The following is an 18903-nucleotide window of genomic DNA, read 5'->3' as shown; positions in this document are numbered from 1 at the left end:
TATATATGTGTGTGTGTGTTTGGATGTGTGTATATATATGTACGTGTGTATCTGTGTGACAGTATGTGTGTATTGGTGTTGGGAGGAAGAGAGAACAGAGAGGAGAGAAGGAAACAAATGGTTATGGGTACGAGGTTATAATGGTTATTTTAACATTTAAATTGGTTAATATAAAAGTCAAAGAGCAAAAATGTCAATTCATTACCATTAGGGTGTATTTGGTAGTTATATCAAGCTTGAGGGGGTGTTATTGTCCCAAAATAGACAAACTTTCATATGCTTCATTTTGGCAAACCTCAGGGGGTGTCAATGTACTTTACTCTATAATTAAATATAATTTTATCCCTAGTGATAAAAGAATATACAAAGATTATGTAAATCAATTTGTGTTGTCTGAAAAACTGGAACTTGCTAGTATTGTTGTTATTTTACCCTTCCCTTTAAGAAACCTATATATTAGAAATTTAGTATTATTCCTTTTAAGAAACCTATATATTATAAATTCAAGTTGTATTAGAAGTTTAGTTTAGTAGAAGTTGAGTTCCATAATCATCCATTTTTTATTTTTATTTATTTATTATTATTATTATTTTCCTCTACAAAATCTATATTTATATTATTTATGGTCTATATATCAATTATGGTCATTGAGATATTATGGCAACAACCTTAATGATTTGTGAAAGTCACATAAAGATACAATTAGTATATTCATGAAATAATTAGTAAAACTAAACTCCGATCTTGAATCTTATACCATTTGAATTTCATAAATATGATTGCTGAATGTTCTATTTTTTTTTTCTATTTGTAAGCAAGAATTCATATTATATAAAATCAAAACAAAATATACAAAATAGGGATACCATTAGTTAATTCGATAGTAAAAATATTTTAAACAACATTATTATAAAATAAATTTTAAAATACTTTAAATATAAAAAACACTTTATAAAATATATTATCCAACGCATAACATACTTTTTACTAATACAATTTTATAACAAATAGACTATTAAAAACGTTTTCATAAGTTTAACAACAATAGCAAAGGGGTACTAAAAACTCAAATTCAATATTAGCACTTTGGATTTGTTATAGTGATTAAATTCTCACTTGTCTCACCTGAGGTAAGGACAACTGTTTGGTATATATTGGTTTACTGCCAAGTCAGATACTGCTTTTGTTTTTGGCCTTTGTCTTTTATAAGTCTCATGTGTGTCCTCACTATATATATATATATATGAATTGACTATCGTGCATGCAAATGTTATATACAGTACATATTGTGGTCCAAGGGTACGTGTAAGAGTGACAATAATGTGACATACATATATAGAGATTTTTTTTTTCGGAAGGTTACATATATAGAGATTTGCAAACATGGTACTATTACCTCTTGTAATTAAATACACAATAGTCTCTGTAATGCATGCTTCCATATTGTCATCAAAACATATATGTATTGTATATAACATTTGCATATATGTACTGTATGACATACATATATAGAGATTTGCAAACATAGTACTATTACCTCTTGTAATTAAATTCACAATCCTCTGTAATGTATGCTTCCATACTGTCATCAAAACATATAGGTACTGTATATAACATTTGCATATATGTGGTCCAAGGGTATGTGTAAGAGTGACAATAATGTGACATACATATATATATATATATAGCGATTTGCAAACATAGTACTATTACCTCTTGTAATTAAATACACAATAGATTCTGTAATGTATGCTTCCATACTGTCATCAAAACATATAAGTACTGTACATAACATTTGCATATATGTACTGTATGACATACATATAGAGATTTGCAAATGTTATGTACAGTACATATATGTTTTGATGACCGTATGGAAGCATACATTACAGAGACTATTGTGTATTTAATTACAAGAGGTTGCAAATGTTACGTACAGTACATATATGTTTTGATGACCGTATGGAAGCATACATTACAGAGACTATTGTGTATTTAATTACAAGAGGTTGCAAATGTTACGTACAGTACATATATGTTTTGATGACAGTATGGAAGCATACATTACAGAGACTATTGTGTATTTAATTACAAGAGGTAATAGTACTATGTTTGCAAATCTCTATATATGTATGTCACATTATTGTCACTCTTACCTGTATCCTTGGACCACAATATGTACTGTATATAACATTTGCAAGCAGGTTAGTCAATTCATTTAGACCATATATAATTTTCCCATCCACCACACTTTAAGGCTTTTGGAATTTATAATTTGTGTTTAATTTGATACAATCACATCCGATCTTTTCAATCATATTTCAGCAGTTGCATGTAATTTACCTTCTTTTGTTTTTACTATGATTTACAGTTAATCAAACATGTACAGTGTGTTTGATTCATGCTATAATTTATGTTTTTTTAGAGAGAGAAGATGCGAGGGTAAGAGAGGAGAGAGAGTAGAATATGCAGTAAAGGGTACAATTGGAATTTCGTTTGAGTGAAAGGGGTGACGATTACATGGATTCGCCGCGTACGGGGAGATCCTTTGAATTGACATGATAAAATAGACCCGTGGATTTCTAATTTTTTAATTTGACTTTCTTGTTTCCTTGTACATAGGCAAAATTGCACTAAATCTGTCTGAAGTATAAGATTTTTCGGAATACATTTCTGAATTAATTTGTATCGATTAAATTAAAAATTATTATTTTATATCAATTAAATTTTTAAGAAACAGTCCAACTATATAACCTTTTGGATGATCGTCATTGTACCAAGTGGTGAGCTAGTCATTTTAGACATTTATTCTTGTTGCGGTCGAATCACTCTGACTATTGTCAACCTTATTTATAATAGGATTCAACTTAGCGTGAACATTTTGGCTTGATGCCTTGAGAAACGGTGAAACTATATTCCTTCCGATGATGGCCGTTGTACCAGTTGGCATGCTAGCCTTTTTACATATCTACCCTTGTTGAGGTTGAATAACTCCATCTCCCTTCCATCTTAACTATATGGAGGATTCACCTAGTGTGAATATTTTAGCTTGATGCCAGATCATCCAACTTAATAATAGGAGCTTCCGATAACAACTCAGAGTGTGAATATTTTTGTGTGACACCGAATTAAACGAGGGGGCTTATGTTATACCGCTACAAGCAACTAATTTTAGTATCTTCTTTTCATTTACATTGACAATAATGTATGCAAATTTGTACTAAATCTATCTAAACTATGCAGGTTTTTTGAAAACTTTTCTCAACTATTTTGTGTCAATTAACCCCTTAATTTTTTTAGAAGCTGTCAAACCAAACCCCTCCAAGGGGAGGACCTCCAAATGGGACAAAGATGACAATGAAAATATAACTATTCTTTTGCCCATAGTCCATGCACAAAGATGACTATGAAAGTATGACTGAGCCTTTCGTCTGTTACAACTCTCTCTCTCTCTATTTCTTATATCATTTTTTCTATTAATTTTTAATAATATATTTTAATTTTTATAATATTATTTAATTCAATAAATATATAAAATAATTCTCTTACTAATAGTCTCCTGCAAATTCTATATCAACTATACTAATAAAATTCTATACTCCACCAATTACTCCTAAAAATTTTATACACAAAATTATTTTTATGTTTAATTTTTATAATATTATTTATTTCAATAAATAGATAAAAGCAATTCTCTAAAATTTCATATCAACTACTATAAGCATTCAATGCACAAAATTATCTTATATTTAAATTTTTTTATAATGTATTTTTTATTTTGTATAACTTTATTTATTTCAATAATATATAAAAACAATTCTCTACTCCTAAAAGTTCTATATCAAACTTTTCAACTTATCCTAAGAATTCTATAGACAAAATTATTCTTATATTTTTGTTTTTGATCATTTTTTTTTACCTTTTAAGAATTCTAAATTTTATCAACTACTCCTAAGAATTCTCTCTACGTGGAAAATTATTCTTATATGTTTTTCTTATCATTCATAATTTTTTCTTAATTTTATGATCATTTAACACTTTCGCTCACGGCATCATATGTATTTTTTACTAGTGTTTGATGGTTAATTATTTATTTAGAAGAATCAGTGAAATTGGATTGAATTTATAGTTTAGACTATAGCATTACGATCAGAAATTGCAGTCCAGAACGAGACATTCCAAGTGAGTGATCTTTAATATATTTAAATTTGAGGCAAAAGATAAAATTTATACTTATTTGTTAACACAATTTTGTGAGAATGTCTTTTTTTTTTTTTTATATATATTAAAAAAAAAATTTAAACAAGAGACTACTAAATAAATTAAAAAGGGTGGAAGAAGAGAAATGGAAAAAGGGCGTATGCAACTTCTTGCTATAATTATGCAGAAAGTAAAAAAGCGAGGAAAAGGTGGAGGGTATTTTATTTGAGCTCATTATATTATTATTATTTTCTTTCCAAAAGTTAGTGAAAAGGAGGATTATAATAATGACCTTTTCTTTTTGTTTTTAAGTTAAAAAAATATACCCTTTAAACAACACCCTTCTTTTTCATTTACTTCCTCCAACCTCCCTACATGTTTAACCAAACAGACTGTTGCAAATTTCTTTTACCTTTCTTAGGGGATATTTCTCCTTCCTACCTTTTGTTCTTAACAAATTTTTTATTTTATTTTATTTAACCTTCAGCTAAACTATTGTAATGTAAGGAAATAATTATAGAATCAAAGCTTCTTTTTTTTAATCTATGATAACTTGGATGAGGGTCTATTAAGATACTTCTCTCTCTTTTCAAAACTTTGAATTGATTTTAATTCTTTTTATTTTAAATTTATGATAGTAGAATCTGGTTATAATTATAAATGTTCAAACTAAAAATACTAAAAGTATTATAGAACAAAAAAATTTTAGAGTCTATTTGGTTATATAGAAGCAAATTATGGAAAATGAAATTAAAAAAAGTAATGTGAACGAAAGGAAAATAAAATTTTCAAAATTTATTTGCTTTAACTTTAATTTCTTTTAAAGAAAATCATGTGAAATTAGCATGAATGAAATGCATCAAACTTTAAAAGCAAAAGGAAAAATTAGAAAAGAAACACCATTATTGTAAACTTTGGTAATTAAATAAAAAAAAATGATATAGTAATACTGATGTGTTCATTGCTGATTGAAATACTTTGAAAATATAGAAATATCCTTATTCATGACTAATTAAAAATCTTTTTTGAAATAATGAAAATAATCTATCTTTTATAGCATTACTCTAAGGGTCAGTTTGGTGCAATGAAAAAGGGAGGAAATGAGAGAAAAGGAAAGGAAAGGTGATGGAAGATGATTAAAAAATTATGTTTTACATGAATGGGTGGAAGAAAAGAAAAGAAAATGGATGGTTTTGAAAGAATATCACAAGATTTAAATAATAATTTTCTAATCTTCTAAAAAATAAAAGGAAAGAGAATGGAAGACTTGATGTATTATTTATGATTTCCAATTTTTCCTTACACAAACTCAAAATTACACTTGATTTTAGGGCGACAAAATTCACTGCTGTGAAGAAGAAATAGGAGAGAGAGAAGGGGGGAAGTGGGTTCAAGTTGTGGTACAGGAGAGAAGGGGGAAGTGGATTTGCTGCATGCGTTTCTATCTCTACATCAACAGCTTGCCAAAAGGATCCCCAATGCCCTTTTCTTAATATATTATGCGTATATTATATAGTTAGTTATTATGGGAAGTGGGTTCCTATTGACTCATCAAAATAATGTTTTTATCAAATTATTTTTTTATTTTATATTACATACTTCAATCTATAAATTTATCTTTTAAAATATAAAAAAATATAATATAGTAGTAAATTTATTAAAATAATTTATTTTTCATTCTTTTTTTCAAATAAGATTATTATTTTTTATTTTTTTCTTTTACTAATTAAAATTATTTTTTTCAATTCTTTCTCTCATAATTAATATTATTATTATTATTATTATTTTTTCTTCCTCACGTACCAAACATAATCTAATTCTATCAAGTGTAGCAGGACTCTAATTATTTAAAAATAAAAAATTTTAATATGTTTTTTTTAATTTTTTTTATAAAAAAATTAATTGGTTTACATTAAAATGCAATTATTTTAAATGAATGACAGGTAGAATTGGAGTGACAGTTGGATATTGCAATATTTTATAATTCCACATTGATTGGCAGCAAAGCCAACTTGGCTTGTCCTTTTTCTCTCCGGGCCTGCACAAATGACATCACAGAGTCTTCTCGCAGCACCCCTCACTTTTTCCCTTTTTACCCTTCGTGTTACACGCTCTCTTCTTACACCGCATATGAATAGTATGAACTTGTTTGGGTAATTAAGTAATAACGTTTCTGTCAGAGCAATTGAATCAAGATTCAAAAAAAGAGCGAAGAAAACGAGAACTCAGAGAGGAAAATAAAATAAATAAAAGGTCCGTTTCTTATCAGTTTCTCCGTGCGCCCGTCTCTCTGATCAATTATATCTTACAAACCCTAATTTTAGAATCTTGATTTATCCCTCAAATTGGGTATCGAAATTTCACCGATTTTTCGATTCTTCTCGTTGTTTATCTGTTGATTCAGAGTCATGAGTACCGTTGGCCTTCTCAACATTCAACCTAGCGAACTCAAATTCCCATGTAAGTGCCACTTGTTGGATATTCATTCTCTTTCTGATTGGTTGCCGAGAAATCGAGGACGATGAAATGCATTCTTTTTTCTTTCAGAATTTTCATGTTTGACGCTGTTTTGGCTATGACGAATACCCTTTTGTTTTATAGTGTTTTAATTGAGGAAAAATTCGAGAGTCAAAATTTCTTTCTTTTCAAAAGTTGTTTGTTTATTGATTCCTAAATTTCTTTTTTTTTATAAATTGATTCATGGGTATGGATTTCTTTATGGCTTGTTTGGCATGTGTTGTGAAGTTGAATTGAGAAAGCAAAGTTCATGCTCTATGCAATTGACCAACAAGACTGATCAATATGTTGCATTCAAGGTATTTTTGGTTGCCATCTTAATTATTTGATCAGTTTTTGTTGCCTATGGATAAGATCTCTTTTGTACTGTTTAATTGATGTATGTGGTAATTTAAAAGGTTAAAACAACCAACCCCAAGAAATACTGTGTTCGTCCCAACACTGGTATTGTTTTGCCTGGCTCTAGCTGCAATGTTACAGGTGAAATTCTAACACTTTCATGTAGCATACAAATTTATTTTCTTTATTTTGGTTTTTGTTTTGTTTTAAATGTAACTATTGAATGATGGGTTGTATGGATTTGGTCACCCTTGGTAGTTACAATGCAAGCCCAGAAAGAGTCACCACCTGATATGCAGTGCAGGGATAAATTTCTCCTTCAGAGCGTCATGGCAGCTAATGGTACAACTAGCAAGGACATAACCACAGAAATGGTGGGATAGTTTTGCCACGAAACTGCCTTTGTTGTTGTAATAGAAGTAGTAGTAGTAGTTTGCGTATTGTGTCTTAGGCAGTATCTATATGGGACTCAGTTATTGTGTTTATTATTTTTGTAGTTCAATAAGGAGGAAGGGAAAGTTGTTGATGAGTTCAAGTTGAGGGTTGTTTACATTCCCGCTAACCCTCCATCACCAGTGCCTGAAGGATCTGAAGAAGGATCTTCTCCTAGGGCATCTGGGGTTGATGATGGGAATCAAAATTCTACATTGTCTGATGCTGTAAGGGTTTGTTGCTTTCGTCTTTTTTCCCCTTGATTGGTTGTAGATGTTACTAAAGTTTTTACATTTTCCATTTACAACTGTTAGGTAACAAGATCTTTTGAGGAGCCCAAAGAGAAATCTTCATCCTCAGAGGTATATAATCTGTCTCATTTTACTCACAGATGAAACACTCAAATACATGAACACACGCAAAAGATAGTTGGCAATGGATGGTTATAAAGTTTTAGGTTTTATTGCTCTCTTATGTGCTTTATTCTTTCTTTAGTGAGGTTGATGCTGTATATTTGTGTAGACATGTAGGAGGACCTATACTAATGAAGCAGTATGCTTGATATTGTGCCTAATTTTTTATGGGGAAAACTATTTGAGTTGGGACGGTCTTAAAATGTTAGTTTAGTAGAATGATGCTGTAATTGAGGTTTGTACTCACGGAACTGTTAGATGCATGTTGCTTGTTAAAACAGAGGAGCTTTTAAGCATTGAAGTGTTGCTTTGAGCATTTAAGTGTGGAGTTGCTGCCTACTATGTTTTTCCTTTACGGTTTCTCCACCTAATTGGGATGGTCTTGGAAATATTTTGATGGTATTTTCACTTACGGGTAGATATGTGATCCTTTAGTCAAAATTCATTCCATGAGAATTGACAGTTGTGGCCTATAATGTTGTACAAACACACGGTAACTTCTTGTCATCAGTTAATTTTCATGTGGTTAGTAGATGTGACAGTGGAGGGACTCCTATTACTTAAAAATGAATGTTACAATAAAGGATATTTCCATCTGTCATCCTACATATTCATGGAAATACTTATTTTTTTGCCAGTCTTGGCTTGTATTATGCCTCTTTTGTGTTATTTGCTTGTGGCTATGTTACATTGATCTGAGTAAGAGTATCAGGTGGTGGAGTTCACCTTCCTAAATCCAAGATCTTATGGTGTGGGTCTGTGGGAAATTGACTTGAAATGTGTTTAAAACTAGGATACTGGAACGTGGACATGTCTTGCACATGTAAGTGCATAATATTTGATACACATCTTGCACGTTCAAGTACATAATATCTGATATAACAACGTAATATATAATTCTATGATTCTTTAGAAACCTACTCAATTATAATTAGATTAAATGGAATATGAAAAAAAAAAAAAAAAAAAAAAAAGCAGGAATTTATCTGTATCAAAAGGAAGAAAACCTTCTTTGCTAATTTCTATCAAATTTAAACTTTTTTTCTTCTTCCACTATCACATGTATAGGATTCGGGTGTCCTGTTTGGATATATGCGTCTGTGTCACATTTTCCATATCATGTCATATTGACATAGGTACGTTATTGGGAACAGAATAGTGTGCTTGCTCCAATTTAGGTGGCCTAGTGGCGTGCTCATATGTAAGGCAGTGAATAAACATGTATAGTCTTCATGTTAATAAGGCAGTGAATAAACATGTATGGTCTTCATGTTAATAAAACTGTCTTTTTTCTTCACAAAAAATAATAATAATGAATAGTATTTTCTGTAAGTTATCCCTTGTGTTTAAATAATTCCTCATGTTAATGAAACTTCATTTCTTTGTAGTCTTACTGAGACTTAGTTTGTGGAAGTGAAGGGGCCTGTGAGACCATGATGTTTTGACCACCTTCTCATGTTTTGTGTGGGTGGTTTGGGAGGGGTTAGTTTTTGTTAGGTCAATAGGATGTTTTAATTTCTAGCTTAGGCTAGAAGTTCTCAAAAGTTAGTTAGTACCTCCCAAGGTCAAAGAAGAAAATCAAAGTTCATCATTTGTAGTATTTGTGAGTGTGATTATTATGTGTTGACCTGCTGCGTACCGCAATTGAAGAGCTCAACACAATTATTTGATCCAGTGATCTGAGATTGAAGCCTGGACGACTAGTGGCTGAGATTGAAATTACCGGTGGAGAAGCAGTTTCACGAGGAGCAAGGGTTGTTGAACCTGGGGACTTTTGGGAAATTTTTTGGCTCATATGTGTTAGTGAGTCAACTAGCAGATTCTTGGGTTAGAGTCTGTTAACCTAGGTGTAAACTTCTTTTCTCATATATTTTTTCCCTTGGGGTTTCTACATAAAAATCTCTTTTTACATTGCTACATGTCGTTATTTACTTATAACTTTTATGGATTGATAGAATTTTATTTTCTGCTGTAAACTGAATTTGAGTTTTATTTAGTTTAAAAATCAAAAAGTAAAGTTCTGCAATTAGTTCTACAGACTTATTCACCCTCCTTCTAGGTCTAGATCATTGTCCGTGTGCAGCTCTTTATTAGAGCCTCGAGTTCCATTCCTTACTATCAGCATTCTAAATTGTATAGAGAATCCACATTTAATTTAATGTAACTTTTCTGAGGTAAATTAAAGTTTAATGTATTGCTTATACCATACAATCATGTGCTATGTCTGTGTTTTGGCTTAAAGCTGAAGGGTAGTATGGAGAAATGAATACTTTGGAATTCAAAAAACCTGAATTGCCTGGTGAATTAATTGGAGTCTGTTTATCAATATTACTTCTGTTAAACGATTCTTGTTGACTAATTCATGTATAAAATAATATATTGATAAAATGGATATTTTGTGATCCCATAAATATTATATACAAATGGACATATTGATGATATCAATTGCATTTTTCGGAAAAGTTGCATAATAAATAGTGAGAACTTATAACATTCGTGGAAAATGTAGGTGTATCAGAACTATTATTGTGGTCTTTAAAACATATATTGGATACATTGCACTATTTGCAGGGATTGATTCCATGTTTTAGCATGTTGTCACATGCACTTGATTACCATGTCGGATATATAAGTGTATGTCAAATTGTCAGATTCAGTTATAGGCAGGTCTTTTGGACATGAGAAATTTAGGTTCTAATAATCCCTAATTTTCTTTTTCTGTATTCCAGGATAGAATGATGTTTCTGCATGTATTGTACTCGATTTGAAGTATTCATGCCATGGAGTATTGGATTACTAAAACACCCACTCAAATGTTGAGAGAAATAAGAATGTTTCCTCTCTATGTTTGTTGGACAGATCTATGTGGTATTTGTGTAACTTTTTGGTCCGTCAGTCACGTTGCGTATCTATATCCATGCCATGTCATATTGCTTTTGACGGAGATATTTGATACATTAAATCAGCATTTTCTAATATTTGCACATCCCTCATCTTTCAAGGGATTTCACTCTCTTCTTTGTTATCATTATTGTAATGTTTTCGTAATTATCATCATTAGTAATTGCTCATATAATCACCCAAACGCAGTGACAACTCATTACGTGAAATTTGCAATACATACTATAGCCTATATTGCACAAAAAGATGCATGTACAGTTATTATAATAATAATAATTTTTAGAATTATTTCTATTTTCATCTGATTTGATTGTTTTATTACCTTACCATTCCCTTTAGCAATTTCTCAAAAATTCTTTATTCTTCAGGAATGGTCTATGATTTCAAGGTTGACTGAAGAGAGAGCTTCCGCTATGCAACGAAATCAGAAACTCCGTCAGGAATTGGTATGTTGCTATGTATATATGTCCTTATGGTGGTCATACTTTCGCATTGTTTATCCTGGGTAATTTATTTTCCTTTAATGCTTCGTGCAATGTTTGTGCAATCTGTCTTTGTTTTGTGCACCTTCCTTACTCCATTTGAAAAACCTCTCCACATGTTTAATCTAAATAATTACAATACAGTTGCGTTATTGATTAATATTAAATAGGAATTGCTGAACCCACAAAGTTATTTGAGTGACTTTTTGTTCCTTTGAGAAGTTAAGCTGTTTGGTAGGCTTTTGACGTAGTTGTAATTTGTATGAAGAAGTAGGAATGATTTTGGAGAATAGTCACACAAGTCAATTGTACACACACAGAAGTCCGTAGCATACTTAGGTAGCGTGGGGCTTCTTGAATTCTTCAGAAGGGCTTTTCAGCCTTAGAAGCCCCTTCAATTTTATTTTTTATTATTATTAATTTTTTTTTTTTTTTTGACGTGTTTGGTTGACATAATCATTGGAGGACTTCTATGAAAAACTGGTCAGTCCCAAAGTCCTTCACAAAAAAGTGAGGGATGCTTCTAAAAGTGACTTCATGGGAAGTCGGTGTTTTATGTGAATAATTTTAAATCCCACAGTAGTCCCTGTTTCTTCATCATTTATAATACCATCCATACCCTTGTTTGTCATTCTAATTACTAACCTTTATACTCACACATGATGATCACGATCATCATGATGATCAATGCTACATTTGGTCAAACAGAAATTTTGCTAGTCATCAGTCTGACAATAGAGAGCTCCTGTTTTGTTGGTATTCTGAATTGCTCAAAGTTCACACACACCCACACAATAATTTGACACCACAAACATTTGGCATCATATTGAAATAATCTGCCACCATGGACGTTTCAATATACATATATGATTGGTCAATGTTGTCATATATATGTGCGTGTCTGCATTTTATGACTGGCTGAGCTCTCTTTGTACATGAATTCACATTAAATTATATCAATCTTACATCAAGGTCTTACTTGCTGATGTCTGCACAGAAACCAGAAGTGATTCAATTTATAATTTTGCTGAAATGGGTCAAGATTAATCAGATAGGTTATTCTTATCTCATTTTTTAGCAGAATTCGGGAGTATTAAAATAACAAATTTACTAATGTTTCTTATTTTTATCATTGGCTTTTGAAGGGCCACTCATGAAGACCAATGCTTCCCATTGATGAGATATTTTGTGTTTGGACCTGCTGCTGTGAAACATGATACTGCCTTGAGCAACTCTATTGATGTTTTTTCTTTCTTCCTGCCAATAAATTTTTAATTATTTAAATTATGAAGTGCTCTTAAAGAGGGTTTGTCTTCATTTTAGAGCCTTAGGTCTTATGAATTAGAATGCTTGTGTGTACTAAACATGATTCATTTTATCCGTTTCCACACATGATGCCAAGTAAATAGCTATACTCGTTTTTGTTTATGCTAGCAAATGACTTGGTGTTTTATATTGAACAGGATTTAATGAGAAGAGAAATCAGCAGAAACCGTGCTGGCGGCTTTTCCTTCTTGTTTGTGGTGCTGATGGGTTTACTAGGAATTCTGGTGGGGTACTTTGTTAAGAAATAAGAAGACGTAGGAGCTGCAGTGAGAGCGAATGTTAGTAATAGTCAGACACCAAGATCAACTTTTGCGGTGTTCTGAATTTCACTTAGGAAATTGCGCAAGACATTTTAATTTTCTAGTGTAAAAATGTTGTGCGTTACCTTAGAAAGTAATGGGAAACATTTTTACTATTTTGTCAAAATTGATGAGTGGTCGGTGGGCCTTCAAACTCGTCTGAAATTATGTGTGGGGAACGTATTGGTTCGACATTAGAAGTGTTTTTGTTTGCATTTTCTTTTCATTTAGTTGAAACATATGGTCATTTTTCCTGACTTGTAGGTGTCACAGCACCCTCTTTCTCTAACATTAAAGATATCTTTACATTAATGTAAATTTTTATTGATTTTTGAATGTATAATTGAACATATTTTGAAGAATCTTTCTTCTACCAAATTATGTTGCTCGCATGTAGCTCATTTGCACTTGGATGGTATGGTCGTGTTATTTTGAAACCTGGTCCTTTCTATAAGGAGATGCGATAGTGGATTGAACAAGGGATGTGACCTTTAATAAAGCATAATGGAAACATACAATTTATCTCTCAGTGGAGTACACCGTATTTTTGCTCAAGGTTTTTTAAATGCCAAAATTTTCTGAATTTCTCCTGTTGTTGTGTGAATATTGTTTGTTTTGTAATCTCTATTAATTTTTAACATATTTACTGATTTTCAAAACGCTGCTAGAAATATAATTGCTTTGCACTCTGTACAAATTTAAAACAGTTTAGGCTATGATTGTTTGGTGTGAGTGAATAAAATAAATGAAGTGAGAATGGAATATTTTTGTTTTCATTCTTTAATTTGTTAACTAACTTTAAAGATGGAATGATTATTCTTGTCCATTCTTCAAGAATGGTGATTCCTATTAATTCATTTCACCTTCCAATTAAAGAATGACCCATTCTATTTCTACTAAAAAAAAATAATAATAAATAAATGAATAAAAAAAACATTTGATGAAAGGTGAACTACACACACATATTTTTGTGTACAACCAAACATGTCCATTCTCATTCTATTTACACTTTATTTCATTTAAATACACCAAACTAGCCCTTGAAATGAAAATAAGAACTGAACCTATTACAAATTATCGGGTCGGGTTTTTGTTTCTTTTTAAATTGTTTTTGGAATCACTAACAATTGTGCAGTTGTTACACGGTGTAACGGGTCGGCGCTTGCCCATTTATCCAAAAGGCTGCATACCCACCCATTTATACCCAATCTCTTTCCCATCCGATTCCGATGTGGGACAAAATGACCTTTGTTACATTCTCCCCCACCCAAACTCGCAACGCCCTCGTTGCGGTTGGGTCACCCTGCCTACCCGGGATGACTCACCCGGACGCCTTCCGGGCAGGGAGCTTGGCCTTCCGGGCCGGGCGCTTGGCGTGGCACCGGATCAAGGACTGGGTCTGGCTCTGATACCAACTGTAACGGATCGGCGCTTGCCCATTTATCCAAAAGCTCGAACGGTTAGGTAAAGCTGCATACCCACCCATTTATACCCAATCCTAACCTCTCTTTCCAAATAGAATCCGAAAGCTGCGATTGTTTTGTAAATGAACCCAAAATTTGGTTGCTAAAACTAAGCAGGTATGAATGATAATTCTCAGATGCCCAATGCAAAAGTTATGAAGAAAAAACTTGTGAATTTTCAATCTCTTTTCCATTCGATTCCGATGTGGGACAAAATGACCCTTGTTAACTTCTTATAGTGAATTATGTGATATATATATATATTTGGTTCAAACAAGAACTGAGATAATATAGCAGAGTCAAATCAAATTCAATGCACGTCGAAGAATAAGTGGGCTAAAACAAAATTATATATAATAAAAAATAAAATTATGACGAGAAGGGAATTTCGACTACACCCATGAAGAAGACCAACAAAGCAAACCCTAGAAATATAATACTACTACTTCTAATTTCTAATTTCCCCAATTAAGCAACAGGAATTGGAGAAAAGAATAGCAAAAATAAAATGGGTGTATTTGTGAGTAGATAAAGATCAATGGTTGTCGTCGTCTTCTTTATTCTTCTTGGGTTTGCGATAGTTCTCCTCTAGATGCTTGGCCATGACAAGGGCAGTGTTGGCGAGCATCTTGATGTTGGGTACGTTGTAGTTTTGGGCAACATAGACCCCACAGACTGTCCCCATCATGAATAAGAAATTGCTCCTTATTATACCCATCGCTCCCGATTCCACCTGATCTGCAACTCTTGTGCCGCCGATGATCGGACTGGACTGGACTGGATTGGGTTTTTAGTTTTGACACAGAGGAATCGTCTTATATGTGGATTGATGATGTGATGGGTGAGTCTACTTTATATAAGCAAGGCGAGTTTTGAGGCGAATTTCGTAGTCTCCAAGCTAACATTAGGGTTAGGCTAACCTTTTCCCCAAGACTCATGTGCGTGTGACCTATCGCAGCCCCAGGTTGTTCTAGATTAAAATTTAAATTTTAGCCAATACAGAAGAGTTTTTTTTTTTTAAATTTCTTCATAGTTAAAATAAATAAATGAATATAGTTAGTATATCGTGAGAAAAATGAAAAAAAAGGTTGGAAGTTGGAACAATTGGTTAGCGAAAAAAGTTTTAAGGTATCAGGTATTAATAATATAAAACGAAAATGATTTTTCCTTTCTTTTAATTTTTTTATTACTATTTACTTAAATGCCATATATCTTTGTTGGGAAACAATGTGCAAAATAAAGAATTTTTAAAATAGATAAACGTCATATATATATATCTATGTCTATATCTATACTATTATTAAATGTGCGAAGAGTTTTAGTCTTTTAACATTTTAGTATTTTAGTATTTATTTATTAATATAAAAAAATTATTTATTAATTGCTTCATTAGTTCAGTATTTATTTATTAATATAAAAAAATATTTATTAATTAATATAAAAAAAGTTTCTATAAAATATACCTCAAAAAAAAAAAAAAAAAAAAGTGTTTCTATAAAACTCTAACACAAATTACATAATAAAATTTCAGTTACCTATTTTATTTTCTATAAAACTTTATCACATATATATATATATATATATATATATATATATATATATATATATATATATATGGTCAAGCTTGTGGATTCATATTTTTCATTTTTTCTTTACTTTCTCTTTTTATAAACATTATTATTATGTTATTATTATTTATTTTCTCTTTCTAATATTTGTTTTATTTTTATTTTTTCTTTCTAATTGATGTTTAGAAGTGGTTGATTTTTTTTCTTCATTTTTTTTTATTTTATTTTTGATTCATTCTTAATTTATTATTATTTTGAGTCATTATTGTTTTTTTTTTTTCTTCAGAAGTATCATTCTTCTTTTTCTTTAGTTTTTATTTTTATTTTACTCTTTGTAATTGATAAGAAAAAATATAAACATACCATACCCTCGATAAGATTGATTAGATTTCATTATCAAGGATAATGAATTCTGACGTGGTTCAACAGGTAAGAATAATCCTATTATAAGTAAAGAAGGTCAAAAGGATTAAATCATATCTTCGACAAATCTGGCAACAAATTTCCTATGATTTCGCACAAGCGAAAGATAAGATCAACCATCGACATCGGCGGAACGATTTTGATTCCAATCGATAGCCATAAATAGGACATCAAGCCATTAAAGAAGGTACGATGTAAAAACTATTATTAATCTCTACCTTCTTTTAAGGCCTCTGTGACTAATTTGATCGTCAGAAAGCTCTTGGCATGTACCACACCGGTGCCGTCAAGGTTTATCGATCTTCTCCTCTCTTCCTTGCAGGAAAAAGGTATCGTATCGGACTGTGCGAATTTCAGCCTCAACAGTTGGCGCCGTCTGTGGGAACGACGATTCCCTTGAATCAATTAATTACTCGTTGGGTATATACGTTTGCAGTCCGGTATGGTTACCGAAGGAACACCGTCACTGGGATCTGGTCAAAGGGTAGAGTCGGGTGAAAACTTGGACATCCCAAACGACCAGGCACGGCTTGCAGCGTTGGAACTGCAGGTTCAAACTCTGAGTCAGGGTATGAACCAGTTGATCCAGCAAAATGCAACACCTTGTTCCACCAGTTCAACAAAACTTTCCAGGACAAGATCTCTCAAGTCCAAACGAAGGTAATGGGAATCTTGAAGAGAACGATAATCATCCCCCCTGTGATACCCCTCGATTCTAGAGCCACGGGTGATCAAGTCCGAGCACAGATCCGAGGGATACCAAACAATTAATATGTAAAGAAGCAGAAATAAAAATGAATTAAGAACAAATTAATAATACGTTGAAAGAAATCTAATATAAGAATCCTCAAACTTGAAATAAATAAATTAATATGATTTAAAACCGTACAACTCGGGAATCCACCTAGTGGACCCCTAATCCCAAATCCTTGAATAAATTTAAGTTACATAATATTAAGGCAATTAATTTAAATAAATTCAAATAATATAATTAAAACAATCGCAATTAACATGTAAATCAAATACACACAAATATTAATTAAATCAATTAAGCAACCACAATTAATCAATGAAAAAATTAAATTAAATTTCCAATTCTATCATTTATTAAATTAAATTTTCAATTCTATCCTTTTGAAAAGTAGGGGTATTACATTCTTCCCCCCTAACAAAAGGAATTCCGTCCTCGAAATTCACGAAACTCTGAATTAATGACTTTACCAAATTCATTTCCGTTTTCGTGTGGCACAACTTCATTAGATGAGCTCCACCAAATTCCAACATATCCAACAATATACCATGTATAAGAAAAAGCATATTTGTACAACTCCCAGATTGTACCTATCAACGATCCCATCGTACCCCCATAGATCAGACGCACAGAATTCTGATACATGCAGCGCTTTAACCATTTGGTAACGCTATAGTATAAGCAACTGCCTAACTCGTTTACCAAAATCCGTGAAAAGGCAGTGTAATACAGAAAACTAACCTTCCTCCAAAACAACCATTTCCTGATAGAGAATTCTTATGTACGAGTTCAACTATCTACAAAATTCGATTGGCGCCTCTAAACCGTACACACTCATTACCAAAACAGAGTATGTTTCTCCGATGTATCCTTACATAAAGTCAAGGTCTTACCATATAACCTCGCTTCCAGGCCGGACCAACTAGTGAGAGATCGGCACCACCTACTATCCAAAATCCCAGACATTATCGCACGAACCCCCTTTGTGCCAACAATAGCACAGATAATATCTGAAAGGCTAAGTAATGCGTCCAATTACCCATGCTAACCTAGGATATATCCTAAGCATATTTGCCGTGATTTAAATATTATATCACGATCACATTTCCCGTCTGGAGATGTGAAACATAGTTGTTGCTCCAACACCTTTAGAAGACTTCGACCTTACCAGAATCAGAAAGACAACTACCCCTCCTCCTTCAGTACCCTAAACCCATCGGAGTAAGGTACTACCTCCTATGGGGTCAGTCCAAACATTCAAAGTTGATCGCCTCCATTTTCCTGGTAATGGCAAGTGTTATTATTTTCTCATGCGAAAACTTAACTGACTTTCCAAAATAATCCACCGAAGGTTTAATTACCATAACGGTTGATAAAATCAGCCTTCTCCCCAGCACTTCCACTAGACGCAACTTAATGCAAAGTGTGAATCACCACACCTGTCCATCTAAGCCATCTCGTTATTTGTACTATTCGTAGGAATTGATATCTTACTAGTTCTAAAATAGTCAACACAAAGCTGATTTAATTGTATCAGTCACCCAGAATCCTGATCCCTGTGTAGAATCAGCAATCGCTCATCTAGATCCGTGGAAACTACTCTATCAGGCCCGCTCTAGCACGAGAAATGGCCACAAGGATCTAATGATTTCTGACCGTCCATCTAGATTATTTACTAGATATCAGACTTTGCGACAAAGCATTATGTCCTTCCTCCTACTTGCCTCCCAATTTGTCTAACGATAGTATCCCTAGTCTGGTAACACTAGCTCCCATATTTAGATGTTCG

General features: G+C 32.2%; 2 protein-coding genes across 2 annotated transcripts; one reads left to right on the top strand and one right to left on the bottom strand.

The window, feature by feature from the left end:
* The first annotated feature begins 6386 nt into the window (after positions 1-6386).
* LOC132276507 (vesicle-associated protein 1-3) lies at positions 6387-13271 on the top strand. The gene is made up of 8 exons (XM_059777961.1): positions 6387-6660; positions 6946-7016; positions 7116-7197; positions 7315-7430; positions 7554-7715; positions 7803-7850; positions 11171-11248; positions 12748-13271. Exons 1-8 carry the CDS (start codon positions 6609-6611, stop codon positions 12856-12858), a joined length of 720 nt encoding a protein of 239 aa, XP_059633944.1. The 5' UTR covers positions 6387-6608; the 3' UTR covers positions 12859-13271.
* A 1433-nt stretch (positions 13272-14704) lies between these two features.
* LOC132279551 (uncharacterized) lies at positions 14705-15346 on the bottom strand. The gene has a single exon (XM_059781567.1). The coding sequence runs from the start codon at positions 15088-15090 to the stop codon at positions 14908-14910; it is 183 nt and encodes a 60-aa protein (XP_059637550.1). The 5' UTR covers positions 15091-15346; the 3' UTR covers positions 14705-14907.
* Positions 15347-18903: the final 3557 nt, after the last annotated feature.

Source organism: Cornus florida, unplaced genomic scaffold, assembly GCF_030987335.1.
Source record: "Cornus florida cultivar Cherokee Brave unplaced genomic scaffold, ASM3098733v1 CherokeeBrave_3.0.0_Hap2_Chr10, whole genome shotgun sequence".
Lineage (NCBI taxonomy): Eukaryota > Viridiplantae > Streptophyta > Magnoliopsida > Cornales > Cornaceae > Cornus > Cornus florida.
The sequence above is the reverse complement of the archived record's forward strand: the minus strand, read 5'-3'. Positions and strand labels throughout refer to the sequence as shown.